General features: G+C 43.8%; 2 protein-coding genes and 1 non-coding gene across 4 annotated transcripts in view; 2 read left to right on the plus strand and 1 right to left on the minus strand.

Annotated features, from left to right (window-relative positions):
- Nucleotides 1–12,146, plus strand: part of LOC139373392 (exostosin-1c-like) — a 72,526-nt gene extending 60,380 nt beyond the window's left edge. Inside the window, exons 3-12 of one of the 2 annotated variants that reach the window (XM_071113844.1) lie at nt 4,662–4,755; nt 6,616–6,723; nt 7,954–8,073; nt 8,491–8,623; nt 8,886–9,004; nt 9,128–9,223; nt 9,541–9,627; nt 9,714–9,874; nt 10,221–10,392; nt 11,047–12,146. In XM_071113844.1, coding sequence (XP_070969945.1) covers nt 4,662–4,755; nt 6,616–6,723; nt 7,954–8,073; nt 8,491–8,623; nt 8,886–9,004; nt 9,128–9,223; nt 9,541–9,627; nt 9,714–9,874; nt 10,221–10,392; nt 11,047–11,235 — 1,279 coding nt within the window. In that variant the 3' untranslated portion in view covers nt 11,236–12,146. Of the gene's footprint in view, nt 1–4,661; nt 4,756–6,615; nt 6,724–7,953; nt 8,074–8,490; nt 8,624–8,885; nt 9,005–9,127; nt 9,224–9,540; nt 9,628–9,713; nt 9,875–10,220; nt 10,447–11,046 lie in introns of both variants that reach the window. The other variant, XM_071113843.1, reaches the window with a different exon arrangement.
- LOC139373393 (mediator of RNA polymerase II transcription subunit 30) lies at nt 12,112–20,038 on the minus strand. The gene is made up of 5 exons (XM_071113845.1): nt 19,899–20,038; nt 16,447–16,678; nt 13,024–13,182; nt 12,612–12,701; nt 12,112–12,477 (listed from the first exon to the last, which is right to left on the minus strand). The coding sequence occupies exons 2-5, from the start codon at nt 16,669–16,671 to the stop codon at nt 12,382–12,384; spliced, it is 570 nt and encodes a 189-aa protein (XP_070969946.1). The 5' UTR covers nt 16,672–16,678; nt 19,899–20,038; the 3' UTR covers nt 12,112–12,381.
- trnaa-ugc (transfer RNA alanine (anticodon UGC)) lies at nt 16,896–16,965 on the plus strand. The gene has a single exon. It is a non-coding gene; the product is annotated as a tRNA-Ala (tRNA).
- Nucleotides 20,039–20,515: the final 477 nt, after the last annotated feature.

The raw sequence follows: 20,515 nt of genomic DNA on the forward strand, positions 1-20,515 counted from the left end.
TGGAAAATATTTGCCTCACCGACACAAGTGACTCTGTTCTCTTCCATGGATGGACTACTGAGAAATTATGTCAAGCTAGTTAGCGGACTCTGACATGGGCCCCGTCAAGAGATGGCTCGAGGAAGAACAGGAACGCCCATCATCGGGGGATGTCGCCTTTCGGGCCAGAGACTATGGCATAGTGGAAGAGACTGTATGTCAAGGACGGCATTCGCTTACGCCGCTTCTACTGTACCGAAGGCGCAGGGTTTTACTCACAGATACTCCTACCTCATGTGTTCCGGACGGACATCGTGAAGCAGATGCACGACAGCCCTGTAGAAGAACACTTTGGCGTGGAACGCACACTTGCCCGGCTGCAGACAAGACACTACTGGTACCGAATGAGAGAGGATGTCACACTACAGTGTCGTACATGTACCAGCTGTGCCGCTAAAGCCAGACCTCCAAGGAAGCCCCAAGCACCTATGGGTACTGTCCGTGTAGGAGTACCTATGGAGAAGATTGCCATTGATCTCATAGGCCCCATGAACAAGAGAGAACGCTACAAACGCGACATATGGGTGGTTCAAGACTTTTTCACAAAGTGGGTGGAAGCTCATACATTCAAGTGCACCAATACCAAGTGCACACACACTGGTAGACAAATACAATCATGCGTTTCACACACATAAAGAACATTTAGATATTAGATCACGGTAACTTACTGTATATCCCACACCCATGATAGGCATTTAAAAAACGCTCACACACACACTTAACGTACCCCTGCAAGCAAACACGCACGCACGCACACACACACACTCAATGGGTCATGACGATGGAGTTCAGAAAGGAGACATGCTCCATGTCCCGTTAGCAGACAGAGAACAGTCTGTTAATACTGGCCCTGCTCGACACACACACACACGTTTTGTTCTTCAAACCTCGTGGGGACCTAAAATTGATTTCTATTCAAAATCCTATTTTCTCTAACCCCTAAACCTAACCTTAACCTAATCACTTATTGTAACCATAAACACCTGAGCTTAAAATAGCATTTGTCCTCATGGGGAAGTGGGTAATGTCCCGACGAGGGATAATTTTCCTTGTTTTACTATCCTTGTGGGGACTTTGGGGGATTTTAGGTCACCACAAGGATAGAAGAACCAACACACACACACACACACTTACGCACTCATTCAATAGGAAAGGAAAAGAGAGTGAGAGAGTACAACAGAGAGAAAGAATGACAGAGAGAGAGAATAACAGAGAGAGAGAGCCTGTTCATTTGTTCTTGGAAACAAACTGCTGTTCAATTATTTATTTGTTCCCTTGCATTAAGTAAATTCGCTCATTAAAAAACATCAGCGAACAAATCAGCATGACCCAGAGTGGGATGAAGTAGGTTGCCAGCGACAGGCTCACTCCACTCCCACCACATGCTGGGGAGAGCTCTCTCTGTCTCTCTCTAATGGGTAAGTGGCTATGCAAGTACATCCAAACAGACGTTATACACACTTGCATGAGAAATAACACACATTAGCTCATATCCACTAACTATCGGACACACGCACACACATATGCACACACACACTGCAGTTCTGCAGAACTGGCTAAGCTCCCTCAATAGGTGGAAAACAGCACAACATTGCAGTATAGCGGTGGCAAACGGAAAACAATGCACCCTTTCACTACCCTAATTCTCTAGGGTGCTTGTGTACATTATGTGGTTGTGTTTGTGCCTTTTGTGTGCATGTATGTGCTTCCATACTGTATGTGTGTGTGTGTGTGTGTGTGTGTGTGTTTGCTGGTGGATGTTTGCATACATTATGTGAATGTGTTTTGTGCTGCAAGTGTTAGTTTGTGTGTGCACATTTCCGTGTGTGCGCGCAGATTTGTATGTATGTATACACCACAACCTTGATAGTGACACTCATACAACAGTTCACCGAGAAACTCACACCAAGATCCAAATCAATGCTAACATCGGCGCCTGTATCTCATCACTCACAGAGTGGTAAATAAACAATGGTCGGTACAGCCGAGACAGAGACAGGCTAGATTAGCGGCGGCCATATTTTATGCTGACGCCCCTTGAGCGTGTAAGCAAGACTGTTGCCCTCAGAGCAGGAGACGAGGATATAGGAACAAAAAAAACGTGTTTATTTACTTAGAGCAGTGAGCAACATGACGGGCTGTTAAAAAAGGTTCCACTGGCTTGATAATGGCTTACATTTCCGAGGTATTTTTTTTTGCTGGGTTTCAACGTGTTTTACATTTAGAGGGTTGGGCTTGTGGGGAGATCACCTGAGCTGCCTAGCTCAGAACTGTGAAGGGCCCACCTGGGTGATGCGTGGTACCCATTTTGTACCAGAATGCACTCCAAACATTGGCAGCTTGCCACAGTTGGTTGGGAACATTGGGTTCTTTTGGTAGCTCCGGGGGCATTTCTAATGCTGACTATGCACTGATTTCAGATCACTCTGTCAACTCCCATCATAACCTGAACAGTTCTTTTCCACCCTTATTAACAACTGATTTATGATCAATTCGCCCTACCCACAGCCCTACCCATCTTAATTACGAACGTAACAACACAACTGGCCCCATACCAGTTCTTAACACAAAACCACAGTCACCATAACCCGGAGGGGATGCTGGTGCCTGAACAAATCATGACCGTTCATACCCAAAACACTGTCGGAATGATATCCATTCAGATGCCAGAATGACCACAAGTATAAACATAAATAGAGAGCAAATAAACTACAACACTCCCTACCGAGTTTCAAACTGCCTCTGGAAGCAACGTAATGGTATGGGGGCTGTTTTTCATGGTTTCGGGGCTTGGCCCCTTCGTTTCAGTGATTCTAGCCGATTCTGTGCTTCCAACTTTGTGGCAACAGTTTGTGGAAGGTTCTTTCCTGACAGTCCACAAAGCGAGGTCCATACAGAAATGGTTTGTCAATCGGTGTGGAAGAACTTGACTGGCCTCCACAGAGCCCTGACCTCAAACCCATTTGGAATGTGAATTACTAATGCACTTGTGGCTGAATGGAAGCAAATCCCTGCAGCAATGTTCCAACATCAAGTGGAAAGCTGTTATAGCAGCAAAGGGGGGTACCAACTCCATATTAATGCCCATGATTTCGGAATGTTCAACGGAGCTCTCCGTTGCTGGAATGGAGCAACTCATTGTGTCAAATGTTTTGAGGTCTGTATAATGCACGTCAAATAAAGTTGGATTGGATTTGATTAAAAGCCATACTACGTTCCATTCCAACGCTATCATCCCCATCTGCCTATACCCGAGAGAACAAAGTATTTCACTCTTTGACCACCAACGCAATTATAATCACAAAGCATTAACCTTAACGTAAACCATCTACCCATACTTTGAAATTATGAACATAAAGACTTCATGGACCAGGTCATCTTAGTTGGCAATATTGCCACTTTATACCATGGTTTCTAGCGTGGTTTTCTACCAACAGCCTCAAGTCAAGTCCTGAGAGGAACGTGTACAGAATATGGGTACTGTTACGTTGTAGCTACAGTTGGATTTGATAGGATGTCTTTCAGTGTGACTGACTGTCCTTTTTAAAATACAAAACTCTAGAAGCGGACACTGAAGCTGACCCTGTGTGGGTCAAACCAATAGAGACGGGGTTTTTTCTTCCCAAAACACAGCTCATGTAGTTCATACAAATGTAGTACATGCAACAGTCAGTGGCAATGGAATGGTATAGCTAAGATGTGGCCATGTCTTCCTGTTTCTCTAACACAAACACAATACCGAATTGTATTATGTAACAGGTCCAGTTATTCAAATCAATCAAATGTATTTAGAAAGCCCTTTTTACATCAGCAGGGCTTAGACAGAAACCCAGCCTAAAACCCCAAACATTGCAGATGTAGAAGCACGGTGGCTAGGAAAAACTACCTAGAAAAGGCAGGAACGAACCAGGATCTGAGGGGTGGCCAGTCCTCTTCTGGCTGTGCCTGGTGGAGATTAGGGTAAGGAAAGGGGGATACCTAGTCAGTTGTACAACTGAATGCATTCAAAATGAAACTTCTGCACTTAAACTGAATCAGAGAGGTGCGGGGGGCTGCCATAATCGGCGCCCAGGGAACAGTGGGTTGACTGCCTTGCTCAGGGGCAGAACGACTGATTTTTTTACCTTGTCCTTTACCTTTACCTTGCAACTTTTCCATTACTGGCACAACGCTCTAACCACTAGGCTACCTGTCAATTAAACAAGTACAGCTTGTTCTTCAAGATGTTCAAATGTGCGTTCGATGACCAGCAGGGTCAAATAATAATCACAGTGGTTGTAGAGGGTGCAACAGGTCAGCACCTCAGGAGTAAATGTCAGTTGGCTTTTCATAACCGAGGTCGAGACAGCATATTGAGTGTGGGCGTGTTTGCTTGTGGATTTCTCATTCCCCAGCCAGAATTGTGCCCAAACACTTGAGTAGGTCTTTTAACAGAAGAATAATGTCAATAGGTCTCTCTTGACCCTACCGTAATAGTCTTTTGTCTCTAGAACCTCTGGTCTTCATGGCAGAAATGGAGCCTTTGTAAAAATGAATGCTGTTCCCGCTGTAAAAGTGCGAGCAGAATATGTTTTGGTCCTCCAACACTAACTCTCCATCCCACTCTTTCTTTCTCGCCTCAGGTTTGATTACCAAGAGCTGCTCCACAACTCCACCTTTTGCCTGGTTCCTCGGGGGCGTCGCCTGGGCTCCTTTCGCTTCCTAGAGTCTCTACAGGTAGGATGCTAAATACGGATCACAACACCCTAGCATGGTCCTGGAAGAATGCCAAATACTGCTCAAAATACATGGTTGGTCGCAGATATGGGATTTGTTTGTGCCGTCTTGCCAACTCCTATAACTCCTGGGACCAAGCTACGTGTACGAATACACCTCTGAACAAGATTATGCATTGACGTGCATTGTGTTAGCAGTTACACTATTAGTATCATAGCCACACTGTCGTATGAATGTATGTGCTCTACTAATGTGTAAAAAAGGGGGGAGGGGGGGGGTATTTGGTAAATATAACATTGAATGGGTTTGTCTTTCGTTAAACTCAGCTTCAATAAACCATGTAGTTAAAGAAATAATGATATGGCACAAACTGTGTGGAATTACCACCCATGTGGATGTTTTGGTGATGGAGCTGTGTTCATGGTTTTACCTACCAATGAACCTCCCAGACTCTTGTGTTCCCTGGCCCTCTCTCCCTCTCTTTCCTTCTCTCTCTCACTGAGTCTCTCAATGGTCCGGAAGCTTTCATAGGGTTGCCAGCCTGCCACACTGCTGATCTAAGCTGAATGGGCAAATCCACTGAACACAGGGCTTGGCAGGGAAGCTCACTCTCACTCAGCTAACTCATTCCTCCTCCGCACTCCCTCCCCCACTCTCTCTCTCTCTCTCTCTCCATCTCCTTTGCTTTACCATTCGGGCCAGTCTGAGATTTGTAAGATCTCCTTTTACTTTTCGTACCAGCCCACAAAAGAACGTGCAATTACAAATGTGGTAGGAAACTTATTGTCTGCGTTCCAACTCTTGGTGCGTGCACGCACGCACACACACACTGACCCTGATGCTCCTCTCTTCATCTCCCAATGTAAACAACCAAGAAACAACACACATATGCCCACATGCTGAGCTGCACTGGGATCTAGACAGGGGAATACTTCTTAGTCAGTCCGCTTCACAGCACCATGTCTCTGGGGAAGTGGCTCAGGCGAGCCCCAGGCTTCACGTCAGCTCTGGAGGCCTCAACATCTGGCTTGACCCTGTTACCTGGAGCGTAGCCTAGCGTATCTTAGCGTCGTCTGCATGACTGCCTTGGTGAGGGCTGGTCTCTGGTGAGGAGCTTCAAACCGCCAGAGGGGGAATCTCAGTCGGAGTCGTCTGATCTCAGTCTGTAGCTGGTTCTGGCTGCTCTCTTGTGATTTAATTAGAAAAGTAAATAAAACCATCAACACCCAGGACCGCAGCTTGGAGAGAGAGGGAGGGAGAGAGATTGAAGGAGGGAGCTGAAAAAAGAAAAGTAGAACATCAAAAACCTGACTGTCAGTAAACAACGGGGATACGGCAACATCAAACTCAGCTTTAAAAAATATGATCTATTATACCCCTCTTCTCTCTCCATTTCTCTCGCCATCCTCTCTGTGTAGTGTACTTAATTAGCAGACTAGGGGTCTGTTAAATCTGTGTGTGTGAGAGACGTAGCAGAAATGTGATCTCTTTTTCTCTAGGGCCTCAAGGGGCTCCTGGGACAGGCAAGATAGTAGCTGTGATTCATGCAACCTCCCCAAGAGAGTGTCACACACACACACACACACACGTGTCATCGATTTCATTATCTGCTCAGACTGCCTTATTGAAGTACCAGCTGCTACTATGGTGGTATGTGTCAGAGACGAAGACTGGAAATCTAGACAACATATTTATATTGAAAAATGGCCCGTCTACCACAAGCAGAGCAGATGACCAACGGTAGCATTACCACTGACCCTGCCCGTTTATGTTCTTGTCACACTGACCCACCCATTTCCCAGGTGATAGATTCTCTTACGCGTACATCTGCTGAGAACTATTCTCTCTCGCTGTCTCTAGGCGGCGTGTATTCCAGTGTTGCTCAGTAATGGTTGGGAGCTGCCCTTCTCTGATGTCATCCAGTGGAACCAGGCTGTCATAGAAGGAGATGAGCGATTGCTACTGCAGGTAACACACACGCATGCGCGCGTCTCACACGTTCACAACAGGTCTGGAATCAATTGTTTGAACCCAGTTGATACAGGAAATAACCTGACATTCAGCTAACCAATACCCCCCCCCCCCCCCCCCATAAAAAAAACATTTTCATTTTGGAAAGGACATGTTAAAATCATAGAATTGACAATTAAAAATGGAATTGACCACAACAACATTAGGCCCATGTGCGCTCGCATGTACACACACTCCCCCTCACACATGCGGTTGTGGTTAGGGATTTGGAAATTTAATTTTGAGGGAATAAAGCTGGTGACAGGAGGTTGAATGGGTCCAAGCACATCAGAGAGTCAGGAGACCATTGAGAGGTGAATCTCTCTTTCAGATCAAGAGATGTGAGAGAGGAGGAGGGAGGGCCTTTGCTTCCTCAGGTCCCTATCATTAGAAGAGCTGTTATATAGTAGACTAGGTTAAAAGGTGGAGTCAACAGGCTACCTGACTGGCCTTTTAACATCACTGTAGAAGATGCAGACTTCCCTGCTAGGCTAACTTGATTTAATTCTAATCAAATCACATTATCCAAAGTAATGGCCTGGTGTAGGCTTACCGGTTAGGTGAGTCTATTCGGTATTTTTCCTATATCAGCTAGTAGTTTAGGAGAATGAACGGGGTGAATTTGGGCTATTTTCATTTGGTGTCTATGGAGTGACCCTTTTTACTTTCCTCTACTAGAACGTAGTGTCATCATGTAACATGGAACTTGCCTGAAATGTTGGTTTCAGGTAAGCCATGTGCTATAAACAGATGTAGGTGAGCTAGGATAGCTGCCGGACACCTTTCCTGAACCCAAGCTCTCCCTCTTGCAAAACAATACAATTGATAGGGGATTTGACTCTGGATGGGTTGAGATAATGTAGCTAGACCCTGACCACTTTCCCCATCTTCCTCCATAGTAAGGGTTATTGACTGTCAGTGGGTTGAGTCAAGTGTAAACTGCTAGGGGCTGTTTAAGTGGTTCAAAAGGTTTACAGCCACAGGTAAAAATGTAACATACTGTAAGAAAAGGTTATTATTTTACCAGGCAGTGTAGTGTCGTTCTATGAAGCACATTTCATTCTGAAGATTCTGATTGTATGCAACGCGATAAAACATCGACCTTGCCTGCTCTGCCCTCTCACCTTTGCTCTCTCAACCCTCCTCTTTCTCAACTTGCACCCTTCCTCGTCTTCCTCTCTCCCCCAGGTCCCGTCTACAGTGCGCGCAGTGGGAAATGAGTGGGTCCTGGCTCTGAGGCAGCGCACTCAGATGCTGTGGGAGGCTTACTTCTCCTCCGTGGACAAGATAGTCCTCACCACACTGGAGGTAGGTGAGGAGTCCTGTTAATTAAGCACAAAACGGGAGAAAACGGACTGAAACAGTACCTGGCCATTGTCCAATGCTTGTTTTTGTTTTCTGTGGCATTTTTTTGTTTGTTGCTGCGATGTGCTCTAATGAACACGACCCAGGAACTAAGAGAGAATGGATTGACCTCAGATTCATTTGTATGGGATTGTTGTGGATTGGGTGTTTTGTTGTTATACTGGCACCGGCTGGTCAAAGTGAGGAAGTGCATGTACTTAAGATTGCTGCGTTTGTATTCTTGAGGTGATTACTTTGGTTTTGCACACACAAAGTTGGCCAGCCCATATGGACATCGATAATTCAGGTTTGAACTAATGGGTACATCAGGGCGTTCTCCCCTCAAACGTGCTCACCTTGTCATCGCTCTCCCTCTCTCAGATAATCAAAGACCGGGTGTTCTCCCACATCTCCAGAAATAAGTACATGTGGAATGCCTTACCAGGAGGCCTGCTCGTCCTGCCAGAGTACTCCACACACTTGGCCCACTTTCCCTTCTACTACCTGAGCTTAGGTAGGGAAACACACCAGAATGGACTGGTCCCGACCTAGTTCAGACCTACCTGACTAAACTGGCTCATCCATATAATTATATCTCATCTATAGGGTCTCCTATAATAAAACACAAATGTATATTTCATAAAGTTTATAATCATAAGTATACAAAGCAAATCTAATATTTGTCTCCTACAGTAAATATGTTACTTTCAAATATGAAACGCTGTACATGGTAGATTGTACTTTTACTAACTTATCCTCCTCGTTCCTTCCTGCAGGGGTCAGTCCAGGTCAAGAGTTCACCGCCATCATCCATGCCGTCTCTCCGTTGGTCTCCCAGTCTCAGCCAATCATGAAGCTGCTTCAGGTGGTCTCCAAGTCCAAATACTGTTCACAGGTGAGTGTGTTTTAGCGTGTTGGTGAAGAGGTCATAGGTAGCAAATAGACTGCTCCATATTGCTTCATTAAGCCTATTAACCCTTATGCTTATTGTGTCTCACTCTATTCCCTCCCCCTCTAGATCATCATCCTGTGGAACAGTGAGAAGCCGCCGCCCCACAGGAGTAAATGGCCACCCATGCCTGTCCCCCTCACTGTGACAGACGGTAGGAGGAAGGTGAGTGACAATGACGTCGCCAAATCCCAAGTAAGGCTACAGGAGGGGCAGAATGAAAGTCATTCCTGTCTGCCTCTCTCTGTAAGTCTACCCCCCCCCCCAAACCACACTGAATCTATGGGAGTAAAATGCTTCCTTTGTCACTGCTTGTCATTCACACATCCGTGACATTGACTCACCCTCTCTCCCCCCGTGCCACAGACCTCAATGGAGCGGACAGTGTCCCTGTCATTCCTTCATTATCCCAAACACAAACCAACCAATGTCAAACTTAACAAGGAATGGAAATGACCATCTCTCAATTCCCCTCTCTCCAGACGAGCAGTCGTTTCCTGCCCAACGTGGCCATAGAGACAGAGGCAGTACTGAGTCTGGATGAAGATACAGTCCTGCTGACCAGTGAGGTATGACCTCCCATTACAACTATACACGGTGGTAGAAAACACACACACACACTTTACCCATGCAACTGTATTCACTCTTCGCGCAGGTGAACTTTGCCTTCTTGGTGTGGAGGAGTTTTCCTGAGCGTATCGTGGGCTACCCCCCTAGGAGTCACTTCTGGGACCCGGTGAAGCATGCGTGGGGGTACACCTCCAAGTGGACTAACGAATACTCCATCGTTCTGACGGGAGCAGCCTTCTACCACAGGTACTGTAACCATAGATTCCATAGAACGGGCCTCCCCATTCAAATGAACCAGTCAATTTGCCAGGGTTAGAGGTTCCAAGCCCTTTCTATGGATTCTGTTTCTATGACTACCATCGTGTACAGCTGATCAGTTGATCTACTGGCACACAGAAAAACATAGTAAACCAATGAAGACCATTAAACAGACGGTCTATGAGCTGTGGCTACTACTTGAAGCCCTTACATTTTGCCCGTAGAATGTATTACCAGGCTTAATGTACAGTTCAATATCCCAACCAACAACTATTTCCTTGCCATTTTAGTGATCACTTTGTTATCTCTGACCCTTCCATTACCTCTCCATCAGGTACTATCACTACCTGTTCTCCCACTACCTGCCCCCCTCACTGCGGGCGCTGGTGGACCGCACTTCCAACTGTGAGGACATCCTCATGAACTTCCTGGTTTCCTCCGTCACCCACCTGCCACCAATCAAAGTGGCCCAGAGGAAGCAGTACAAGGAGCTGCCCAGCCCACAGGTGAGGCGACACCCATCGATGGTGAATTTGACCAATGAGCTGCCCAGCCCACAGGTGAGGCCACTCCCATCAGCTGGATGTCTGACCAATGAGTTATTTATTGCTGTAGTTGTGATACTGTATATAAAGCATAACATTTGTCCAAAAAAGTTACATTACATTTTTCTCAAATTTTAAGATCAACCAATAAATACCAGAATGACTTGATAGACCGCTTATTAACCAGGGTTAGACCTGTTGAGAGTTCAACCTGTTATAAGATGTATTTTTACACAACAATAATCATTAAATCCCTCACCACAGATAGTCGGTTATTGCTGCATAACAATAACTTGCTCCGGTTTATTTTTGTAAAGATGAGATTATCCCAGACCGTATGTCACAGTGGCGGTTATCTCGTCCGACTGTCAGACTGGAGATAAGAACAACCCTATTTGTAGCAGTTCCCTAGTTTTCTGACAGGCAATACACTGTACAACATCCTTATCAGCATATAACGAAGATTGAGAAATTGTGATACCAGTAAGTCTACATTAGTGTACATTCCCACGGTATACAGAACCATAATTCCGTCTGTACGTTAATGTTATGTGCGTACGACGACCTGGGTTTCTAACTCACCCTCTTCTCTCTCCACATCTTTCATCCTCCCAGGGTACGAAGATGAGCGCTCCGTGGGCCAACCCAGAGCACTTTATCCAGAGACAGGAGTGTGTGAACAGCTTTGCCAGATGGTTCGGCTACATGCCCCTGGTCCACTCCCAGTTCCGCCTGGACCCCCTGCTCTTCAAGGACCAGGTGTCTGTCCTGCGCAAGAAGTACAAGGACCTGGAACGTGCATGATGGGGACTGAGACAGAAACACTGTGTGGAGGCCTGGTCTGGTGGTTAAATGTAGACAAAGCCTGGTGATAAAAGGAGGGAGGGGACCTAAAGCTAAGAGAGACTCCGCCTCCAGGGGTCTGAGACAACAGGCTATTGGAGGAGTAAACATATGGAGGAAGCCTTATGTCCTCGGTGAATGAACACTAGAAGATGCCACTCACTCCCATTGCTGTTTGAATGGAGTGGAACTTCATATCAAAGGAAGGCGCCAAGTGGACAGTTAATGGTGCAGCGCACTCCAGCTGGTGTATTTCTACAGTACACCGGCGAGTTGAGAATGTCGCACAGCGATTGGTTCATTTCACGTAACTATAAGACCAATAAAACAGTGCAAATGGCAGATTTCAAAACATGTAGACTTCTGACATCACAAAGCATCACTTCAACTGCATTCACCAGACCCTTAAAAGTATCCAAGGCAAAGCAGACATTTTTCACAATGTATTTATTTTGTAGAAAAAGACTCAGTAACCTATTGCTTGTGCTTTCTCCGAGATCATGCGCAGCGTACAAAAATAGATTCACACTTCCTCAGCAGTCGGCATGCAAGGTTCTTAACCCTTAAGGTAAGCAGGGGGGTGTTGCCCAGCACTCAGGAAGCTAACCTCAAGAATAATGCTAAAACACACAAACACCTGAGATAAATAGCTGCCAGTGGCGATGAGATCCCATTGTCTTCAACTCAGCTTACAGGTGACAGTCACTAGTTGGGACACAAAGAATAAGGGCAGATTTTTTTGCTGATACTAGATCAGCCTTTTGTGCACTGAGTAAAATTCACAACACTGATTTCAAGTTTATTTAGCTGGTCCTGAGTCGGTGCTTACCACTCAAAAAAAAAGCAAGTCTGAACTCATATCGGAGTAAAAATTTTTAAAAAAGATACTGACAGTACAAAACATTTGTAGTAAACTCTGTTCATTCAATGTCTCTGAAAGCACCATACTGTAAAGGTAGATCACCAAAAGCTTCTAGCAGTCTGTCTCACACAAGTACAACAATGGTTGGAGGTACTAGGGCCAAGAGTTTTCTGGGTCAGGAAAAACCCATGGCCCCTAGTGGGAGGGCATCGTGAAGTGCAGTGAGGGAGAGTTCATCTGTGATATCATTTCCTGAGTGTCAGCATGGCGTTGACGTCCCATAACAGGTTCCTCATCTGGTCCATCAGAATCTTCATCTCCTGGTTTTTCTGCCTCATCTTCTGTGAGAGGGACCATGACACACGGAACCCAATCAGATTCAAGGGAATGTAACATCTCTGTACTAACTATTGGTTGTCATCCAACAAACAATATTGAATCAGTGACATACAGACGAAGTGGACACGTCACAAACCTCCAGCACTTCTTGTCTCTCCTGGCTTACAGCCGGACTGCAGGGCTCCACTCTCACAGGGGCCATCTCCTCCCTTACATATGGCACCAGCTGGAAAGACAGACGTGTGATACACTAAGTTCATCATATCATTGGCACACATAAACCAACTACAGGACAATATACTGTCAAAGGTGACAAAGTACAGACATAAAAACAAGTAGAGCTTGTGTATAGCCAGAAAGACAAACACTAGAGGGCCAAATCGTACTGTGCTGGCTCGGATATTTCATTTTTCACATGATCCATACCAGCATAGTTCCAGCAACTATGGTGAATGCATAACCAAGCCAGCCCAATACAGCTTGGATAGACTCAGTAGAGTGAAAGGTCAATGGAATATTTTTTTTACATAGATTTAATTGAGCCTTACCTCTGAGGGTTCTTCCTGCAGGTCAGAGGTCATCTCAACACAGCGCTCGTAGAGAAGGCGGAGCTTGCGAAAAAGCAGGGCGAGCTGACGGAGGTGCTCCTGGAGTTTCCCGAAGCGGTCCTGATACACAGCCTGGCTCTGGGTCACCCCGTTAGGCAACTGATAGATGGGGAAAGAGGGGGGGATAACCACAGAATGACGCTAAATAGTGTGTATCTTTTTGAACGGCAGTGTGTATGTATGTTGGTAATACACACACACACTCAAAAGTTTGGGGTCACTTACGTTTCCATGTTTTTGAAAGAAACGCACAATTTGTGTCCATTAAAATAACATCAAGTTAATCAGTAATACAATGTAGACATTGTTAATGTTGTAAATTACTTTTGTTGCTGGAAATGGCTGATATTTAATGGAATATCTACATAGGCGTACAGAGGCCCATTATCAGCAACCATCACTCCTGTGTTCCAATGACATGTGTTAGCCAATCCAAGTTTATCATTTTAAAAGGCTAATTGATCATTAGAAAACCCATTTTCAATTATGTTAGCAAAGCTGAAAACCGTTGTTCTGATTAAAGAAGCAATACAACTTCTTTAGACTAGTTGAGTATCTGGAGCATTGGCATTTGTGGGTTCGATTACAGGCTCACAACGGCCAGAAACAAATGTCTTTTGAAACTCTGCAATTTCTCACATGGAATAGCCTGACAAGAAACTGAAGATCATGACCAACGCTGTATACTACTCCCTTCACAGAACAGCGCAAACTGACTCTAACCAGAATAGAAAGAGAAGTGGGAGGCCCTGGTGCACAACTGAGCAAGAGGGCAAGTATTAGTGTGTCTAGTTTGAGAAACAGAAGCCTCAAATGGCAGCTTCATTAAATAGTACCCGCAATGCTGGCCTTCTAGGCAGAGTTGCAAAGAAAAAGCCATATCTCAGACTGGCCAATAAAAATAAAAGATTAAGATGAGCAAAAGAACACATACACTGGACAGAGGAAGACTGGAAAAAAAGTTATGGACAGACGAATCTAAGTTTGGGGTGTTCAGATCAAAGAACATTCGTGAGACGCAGGATAAATAAAAAGATGCTGGAGGAGTGCTTGACGCCATCTGTCAAGCATGGTGGAGGCAATGTGATGGTCTGGGGGTGCTTTGGTGGTGGTAAAGTGGGAGATTTGTACAGGGTAAAGGGGATCTTGATGGCTATCACTCCCTTTTGCAACGCCATGCCCTGTGGATGGCACTTAATTGGAGCCAATTTCCTCCTACAACAGAACAATGACCCAAAGCACAGCTCCAACCTATGCAAGAACTATTTAGGGAAGACCGTATGGTACGTAAGAAGTGCCCATCAAGCCAATCCAACTTGTGGGAGGTGCTTCAGGAAGCATGAGATGAAATCTCTTCAGATAACCTCAACAAATTGACAACTAGAATGCCAAAGGTCTGCAGGGCTGTAATTGCTGCAAATGGAGGATTCTTTGACGAAGGCAACGTTTGAAGGACACAATTATTACTTCAATTAAAAAGCATTATTTAAACCTTGTCAACGTCGACTATATTTCCTATTCATTTTTCAACTGATTTCATGTATGTTTTCATGGAAAACCAGGACATTTCTAAGTGACCCCAAACTTTTGAATGGTAGTGTGTGTGAAAATCTCACACACACACACTACCAGTCAAAGGTTTGAACACACCTATACATTCAAGGGTTTCTTTATTTGTATTATTTTCTACATTGTAACATAATAGTTAAGACATCAAAACTATGAAATAACACACATAGAATCATGTAGTAACCAAGAAAGTTAAAACAAATATATATTTTATATTCTTCAAAGTAGCCACCCTTTGCCTTGATGACAGCTTTGCACACTCTTGGCATTCTGTAAACCAGTTTCACCTGGAATGCTTTTCCAACAGTCTTGAAGGAGTGCCTACATAGGCTAAGCACTGTTGGCTGCTTTTCCTTCACTCTGCGGTCCAACTCATCAGAAACCATCTCAATTGGTTTGAGGTCGGGTGATTGTGGATGCCAGGTCATCTGATGCAGCACTCCATCACTCTCCTTCTTGGTCAAATAGCCCTTACACAGCCTGGAGGTGTGTTGGGTCATTGTCCTGTTGAAAAACAAATGACAGTCCCACTAAGCGCAAACCAGATGGGATGGCGTATTGCTGCAGAATGCTGTCGAAACCATGCTGGTGAAGTGTGCCTTGAATTCTAAATAAATGAGTGTCAGCAGCAAAGCAAACCCCACACCATCCCACCACCTCCATGCTTCACGGTGGGAACAAGACATGCGGAGATCATCCGTTCACCTTCTCTACGTCTCACAAAGACATGGCAGTTGGAACAAAAATTCTCATTTGGACCGGTCCAATTTCCATTGCTCGTGTTTCTTGGCCCAAGCAAGTCTCTTATTATTGGTGTCCTTTAGTAGTGGTTTCTTTGCAGCAATTCGACCATGAAGGCCTGATTCACGGAGTCTCCTCTGAACAGTTGATGTTAAGATGTGTCTGTTCCTTGAACTCTGAAGCATTTCTTTGAGCTGCAATTTCTGAGGCTGGTAATTCTAAGGAACTTATTCTCTGCAGCAGAGGTAACTTGAGGTCTTCCTTTCCCTTGGCGGTCCTCATGAGAGCCAGTTCCATTGTAGCGCTTGGTTATATCGACTGCATTTGAAGAAACTTTCAAAGTTCTTGAAATGTTCCACATTGACTGACCTTCATGTCTTAAAGTAATGACTGTCGTTTTGCATTGTTTTCTGAGCTGTTCTTGCTATAATATGGACTTGGTATTTTACCAAATAGGGCTATCTTCTGTGTACTACCCCTACCTTGTCACAACACAACTGATTGGCTCAAACGCATTAAGAACAAAATAAATTCCACAAATGTACTTTTAACAAGGCACACTTGTAATTTAAATGCATTCCAGGTAACTACCTCATGAAGCTGGTTGAGAGAATGCCAAGTGTGTGCAAAACTGTCAAGGCAAAGGATGGCTACTTTGAAGAATCTCAAATATAAAGTATATTTTTGGGGTTAATACATGATTCCATATGTGTTATTTCATAGTTTTGATGTCTTCACTATTATTCTACAATGTAGAAAATAGTAAAAATAAAGAAAAACCCTTGGTGTGTCCAAACTTTTGACTGGTACTGCGCATATATACACACTATAAACAGTATTATTTTGAATCTCTATTGGGGGGGGGGGGACACACACTCAATGAGACTGACAGACAGCACATTCTAACTAACCTTAATTTCACCAGGTGAAATATTTCTTCCCAAACACCCATATCAGCAGACATTTAAATGAGACACGGATTTGAATACATATGATGTGAAAGCATAATGTATCAAATTAATGTGTCGAACCTTTGGGAAACACTGGCATTACCTGTGTGGCTCGTGTGATCTGGAAGATCTCCATGGTGCGTGTGACGATGTCCTGGACGGTCTCCTGACCGATTCGACAGAGGAACACAGGGGAGATCTCTCTCAGGGCTCCCTGAGGGAGCATGGGAGGCTGGCCGGGGCCTAAGCCTGGGGGCAGGTGGGACTGCTGCTGCTGGGAGAGCATACCAGCCAGACCAGGCCCCTTTTGAGGTAAGGGTGTAGCCATATGGGACCTAGGGAGGGGAAGAGGGACTCAAAGTGGAGGAAGGGAATGGGGAGGGAGGTCAAAAGGTGAGAGGGGGTGTGGCACAATGGAGTTCACAGGTAAGCAAGCACTCATTTGCAAATTTGCACAAGAAGCTTTTATCAAATATAAAAATCAAAAGGATACTGCTTTACTTAAAAGATTTGTTAAACCAAGCTAAAGATATTTGGGGGAGGCATTAACCTGTGTGGCTCAGTTGGTAGAGCATGGCACTTGCAATGCCAAGGTTGTGGGTTTGATTCCCATGGGGGACCAGTACAAAAAGTATACAACTGTGGGCTCTGGATAAGAGTGGTCTGCTATATGACTACAGGTGTTTTCACACTTGGTCTCTTTCAGACAGTTCGCTTAATTTTTGTGCAGTGTTGGAACTCGGCCTCTCAAGAGCCACAAAAGCGAACCGAACTCAGACCACCTCTCGAGATGGTCTCAGTTTGGTTTGCTTTTGCAGCTCTTTTGAGGGGTCAGAGTTACGTTCTGTTTCCTGTTTTAGGGCAATTAGAACACAAAGCTCCCCAGGTTCACTTGTCCCTATTCCCACACCACACACTAGGCTACTGCAACACCCTGCCATAGCCCTTCACATTGGTGCCAAAAAAAAGAGAAAATTATGATGAGCAGTAGAGGTCGACCGATTAAATCGGAATGGCCGATTAATTAGGGCCAATTTCAAGTTTTCATAACAATTGGAAATCAGTATTTTTGGGCGCCGATTTGCCAATTTCTTAAATATATATATATATATATCCTTATTTAACTAGGCAAGTCAGTTAAGAACACATTCTTATTTTCAATGACGGCCTAGGAATGGTGGGTTAACTGCCTCGTTCGTTCAGGGGCAGAATGACAGATATCCACATTGTCAGCTCGGGGGACCCAATCTTGCAACCGTACAGTTAACTAGTCCAACGCAATAACGACCTGCCTCTCTCTCGTTGCACTCCACATGGAGACTGCCTTTTACGCGAATGCAGTAAGCCAAGGTAAGTTGCTAGCTAGCATTAAACTTCTCTTATAAAAAACAATAAATCATAATCACTAGTTAACTACACATGGTTGATGATCTTACTAGATATTATCTAGCGTGTCCTGCATTGCATATAATCTGACTGAGCATATAAGTATTTGACTTGAGCGGTGGTAGGCAGAAGCAGGCGCGTAAACATTCATTCAAACAGCATTTTCGTGCGTTTTGCCAGCAGCTCTTCGTTGTGCGTCAAGCATTGTTCTGTTTATGACTTCAAGCCTATCAACTCCTGAGATGAGGCTGGTGTAACTGAAGTGAAATGGCTAGCTAGTTAGCGTGCGCTAATAGCGTTTCAAACGTCACTCGCTCTGAGCCTTCTAGTAGTTGTTCCCCTTGCTCTGCATGGGTAACACTGCTTCGATGGTGGCTGTTGTTGTGTTGCTGGTTCGAGCAATACTAAAGTGCCTATAAGAACATCTAATAGTCAAAGGTTAATGAAATACAAATGGTATAGAGGGAAAAAAAGCAATAGAATTCCTATAATAACTACAACCTAAAACTTCTTACCTGGGAATATTGAAGACTCGTGTTAAAATGAACCACCAGCTTTCTGAGCAAGGAACTTAAACATTAGCTTTCTTACATAGCACATATTGCACTTTTACTTTCTTCTCCAACACTTTGGTTTTGCATTATTTAAACCAAATTGAACATGTTTCATTATTTACCTGAGGCAAAATTGATTTTATTGGTGTATTATATTAAGTTAAAATAAGTGTTCATTCAATATTGTTGTAATTGTCATTATTACAAATAAAAAATAAATGTTAAAAAAAAATTGGCCAATTAATCTGTATCGGCCTTTTGGGTCCTCCAATAACCGGTACCGGTATTGAAAAATCATAATCGGTTGACCTCTAATGAGCAGTATTGCAGAAAAAACATGATTAGTAATTATGTAAATAGTCAAGGATGCACAGAAATTCTAAAATGCAAGGAGTTTTCAGTTCAGATGATTTGTTTGCAATATGTGATCTATAGGCTAAGAGCTTCATAAACTGCTTATTCAATTGTGGGGGTTGAATAGTGTGAAAAGACAACCTATTTGGTGAGAATCACAACATAGAGCTAAAATGGATTTTGTACCCTTAAAGGGATGGTAGCCTACATTGGATGTACAATTTTCAATTACAGCATTATGTAATCTGTTACCAATAATATTTACAAGTTAAAAATATCTTCTGATTACAATTATTATGACTCATCTTTTAAGCAAATGCAATCGATTAGTTTTCAAAATGTAAGTAGGCATATGGTATATCTAGCTGTCCAATAACACATTCTGATGGAATAGCTTGTCCTGCACTTTGTAAAAAACCCAGTGTATTGAGTGAATGTTGGGAAAAGATCTTGGTTCCTTTCTAAACAGAGCAATGTGAATGCAAAGATGACTCGGATCACAAAATAGGTGAAGTGAACTGGCAAAAGAGTTGAGTCCTCATTTAAAGGCAAGGCCAGCTTGAATACAAAGAGAACAGCTCTTTAGCTTTTCGTTTGTTTTTACCACAGAGTTCACTTTAAAGAGGACTGTCAATCTAATTAACAGCACCCTTGTTATGCTAGCTACTAATTTGCTAGCCCAATAATGGACTAAATGTTACTCATTATGGTCCAAGGACCTTGCATGTTCTGTTTAAAGGAGAATTGGCTCTGGAAGCCAAAACAGCCAAATACTTCCATCTACACGTGATTCGATTCTCAAATGCGGTACTGTATATATCCCTGTACTTTCAAATCACATTAAAAATAATCTCACAAATTCAAAACACACACCGTTTTAACCTTTTTTTGAACGATAGGCTCTGAGAGGGGGGGGGGGGGCGTGCCTGCCGATTGCACACTATTACTACTAGTACCGAAGACGAATGATTTCAACGACTCTTCTGTGTAATGGGATTGAGAGTCTCGACCAAGGGCTACTAAGCTAACGTTAGCTAGTTATTCAAGAAATAGAAACGTGTGTAAATGAATTGTATACCAAAGAGAATCATGAACGATCTAGACTTGGATAGCGTCGACTCCCGCCTAGCTAAATTAAACAAGCGGCGTGATTATGTTAGCCATAGCTAGCTAAGCTAGCTAGTTAACGTGTTAGCTTGCTAAAGGATGAATTAAATACTGTGAAGCATGCGAGTGAAATTTAAAAAATACATAAACTTACGGTGTAAAATGGTGTCCTTACAATTGTCAGCTGTGACTTATCGTAGCTACGTGTCTGTTTTATTTGTAAATGTGTTGTTCCGACTACTCAACAGCCTCTTTCAAAGAAGACAACCGCGTTAGCTTGTCAAACACGTCACTTCCGGCTTCTATGGGACTGTAGTAGTACATTTATCCACTAGGGGATAGTACAAGCATAGAGAGCAATGATGGGAGGCACAGTCCATATCTTGAATTTAAGGCATACCATAATAAATTCCCAAACTCAGAATTGTCCTACAAATAAGGTGCCATCTTATTCAATAAGACAGTGGAATAAAGACATATACACTCTTAAATTCAGCAGTACTATCCATAAATAAAATGATTTGTTATAAAGAAAATAAAATGTTTGTTCTATTAATGCCACAAGTTATAGCATTTGTAAATGCAGATGTGTGCAGATATTGTCTATTGAGTCCAGATATTGGTTACTTTTGATAAATAACTAAGGAGAACCATTGTAACCTTTTGTACAAGGTGAGTTTAAGTGCCTTAAACTTCAGACAGACACAGTGTAACATGGGTGGGTGTTACACTTCAGTCTGTCACGATCGTCGTAGTGAGGAGACCAAAGCG

Source organism: Oncorhynchus clarkii, chromosome 18, assembly GCF_045791955.1.
Source record: "Oncorhynchus clarkii lewisi isolate Uvic-CL-2024 chromosome 18, UVic_Ocla_1.0, whole genome shotgun sequence".
In the NCBI taxonomy this organism is placed as follows: Eukaryota; Metazoa; Chordata; class Actinopteri; order Salmoniformes; family Salmonidae; genus Oncorhynchus; species Oncorhynchus clarkii.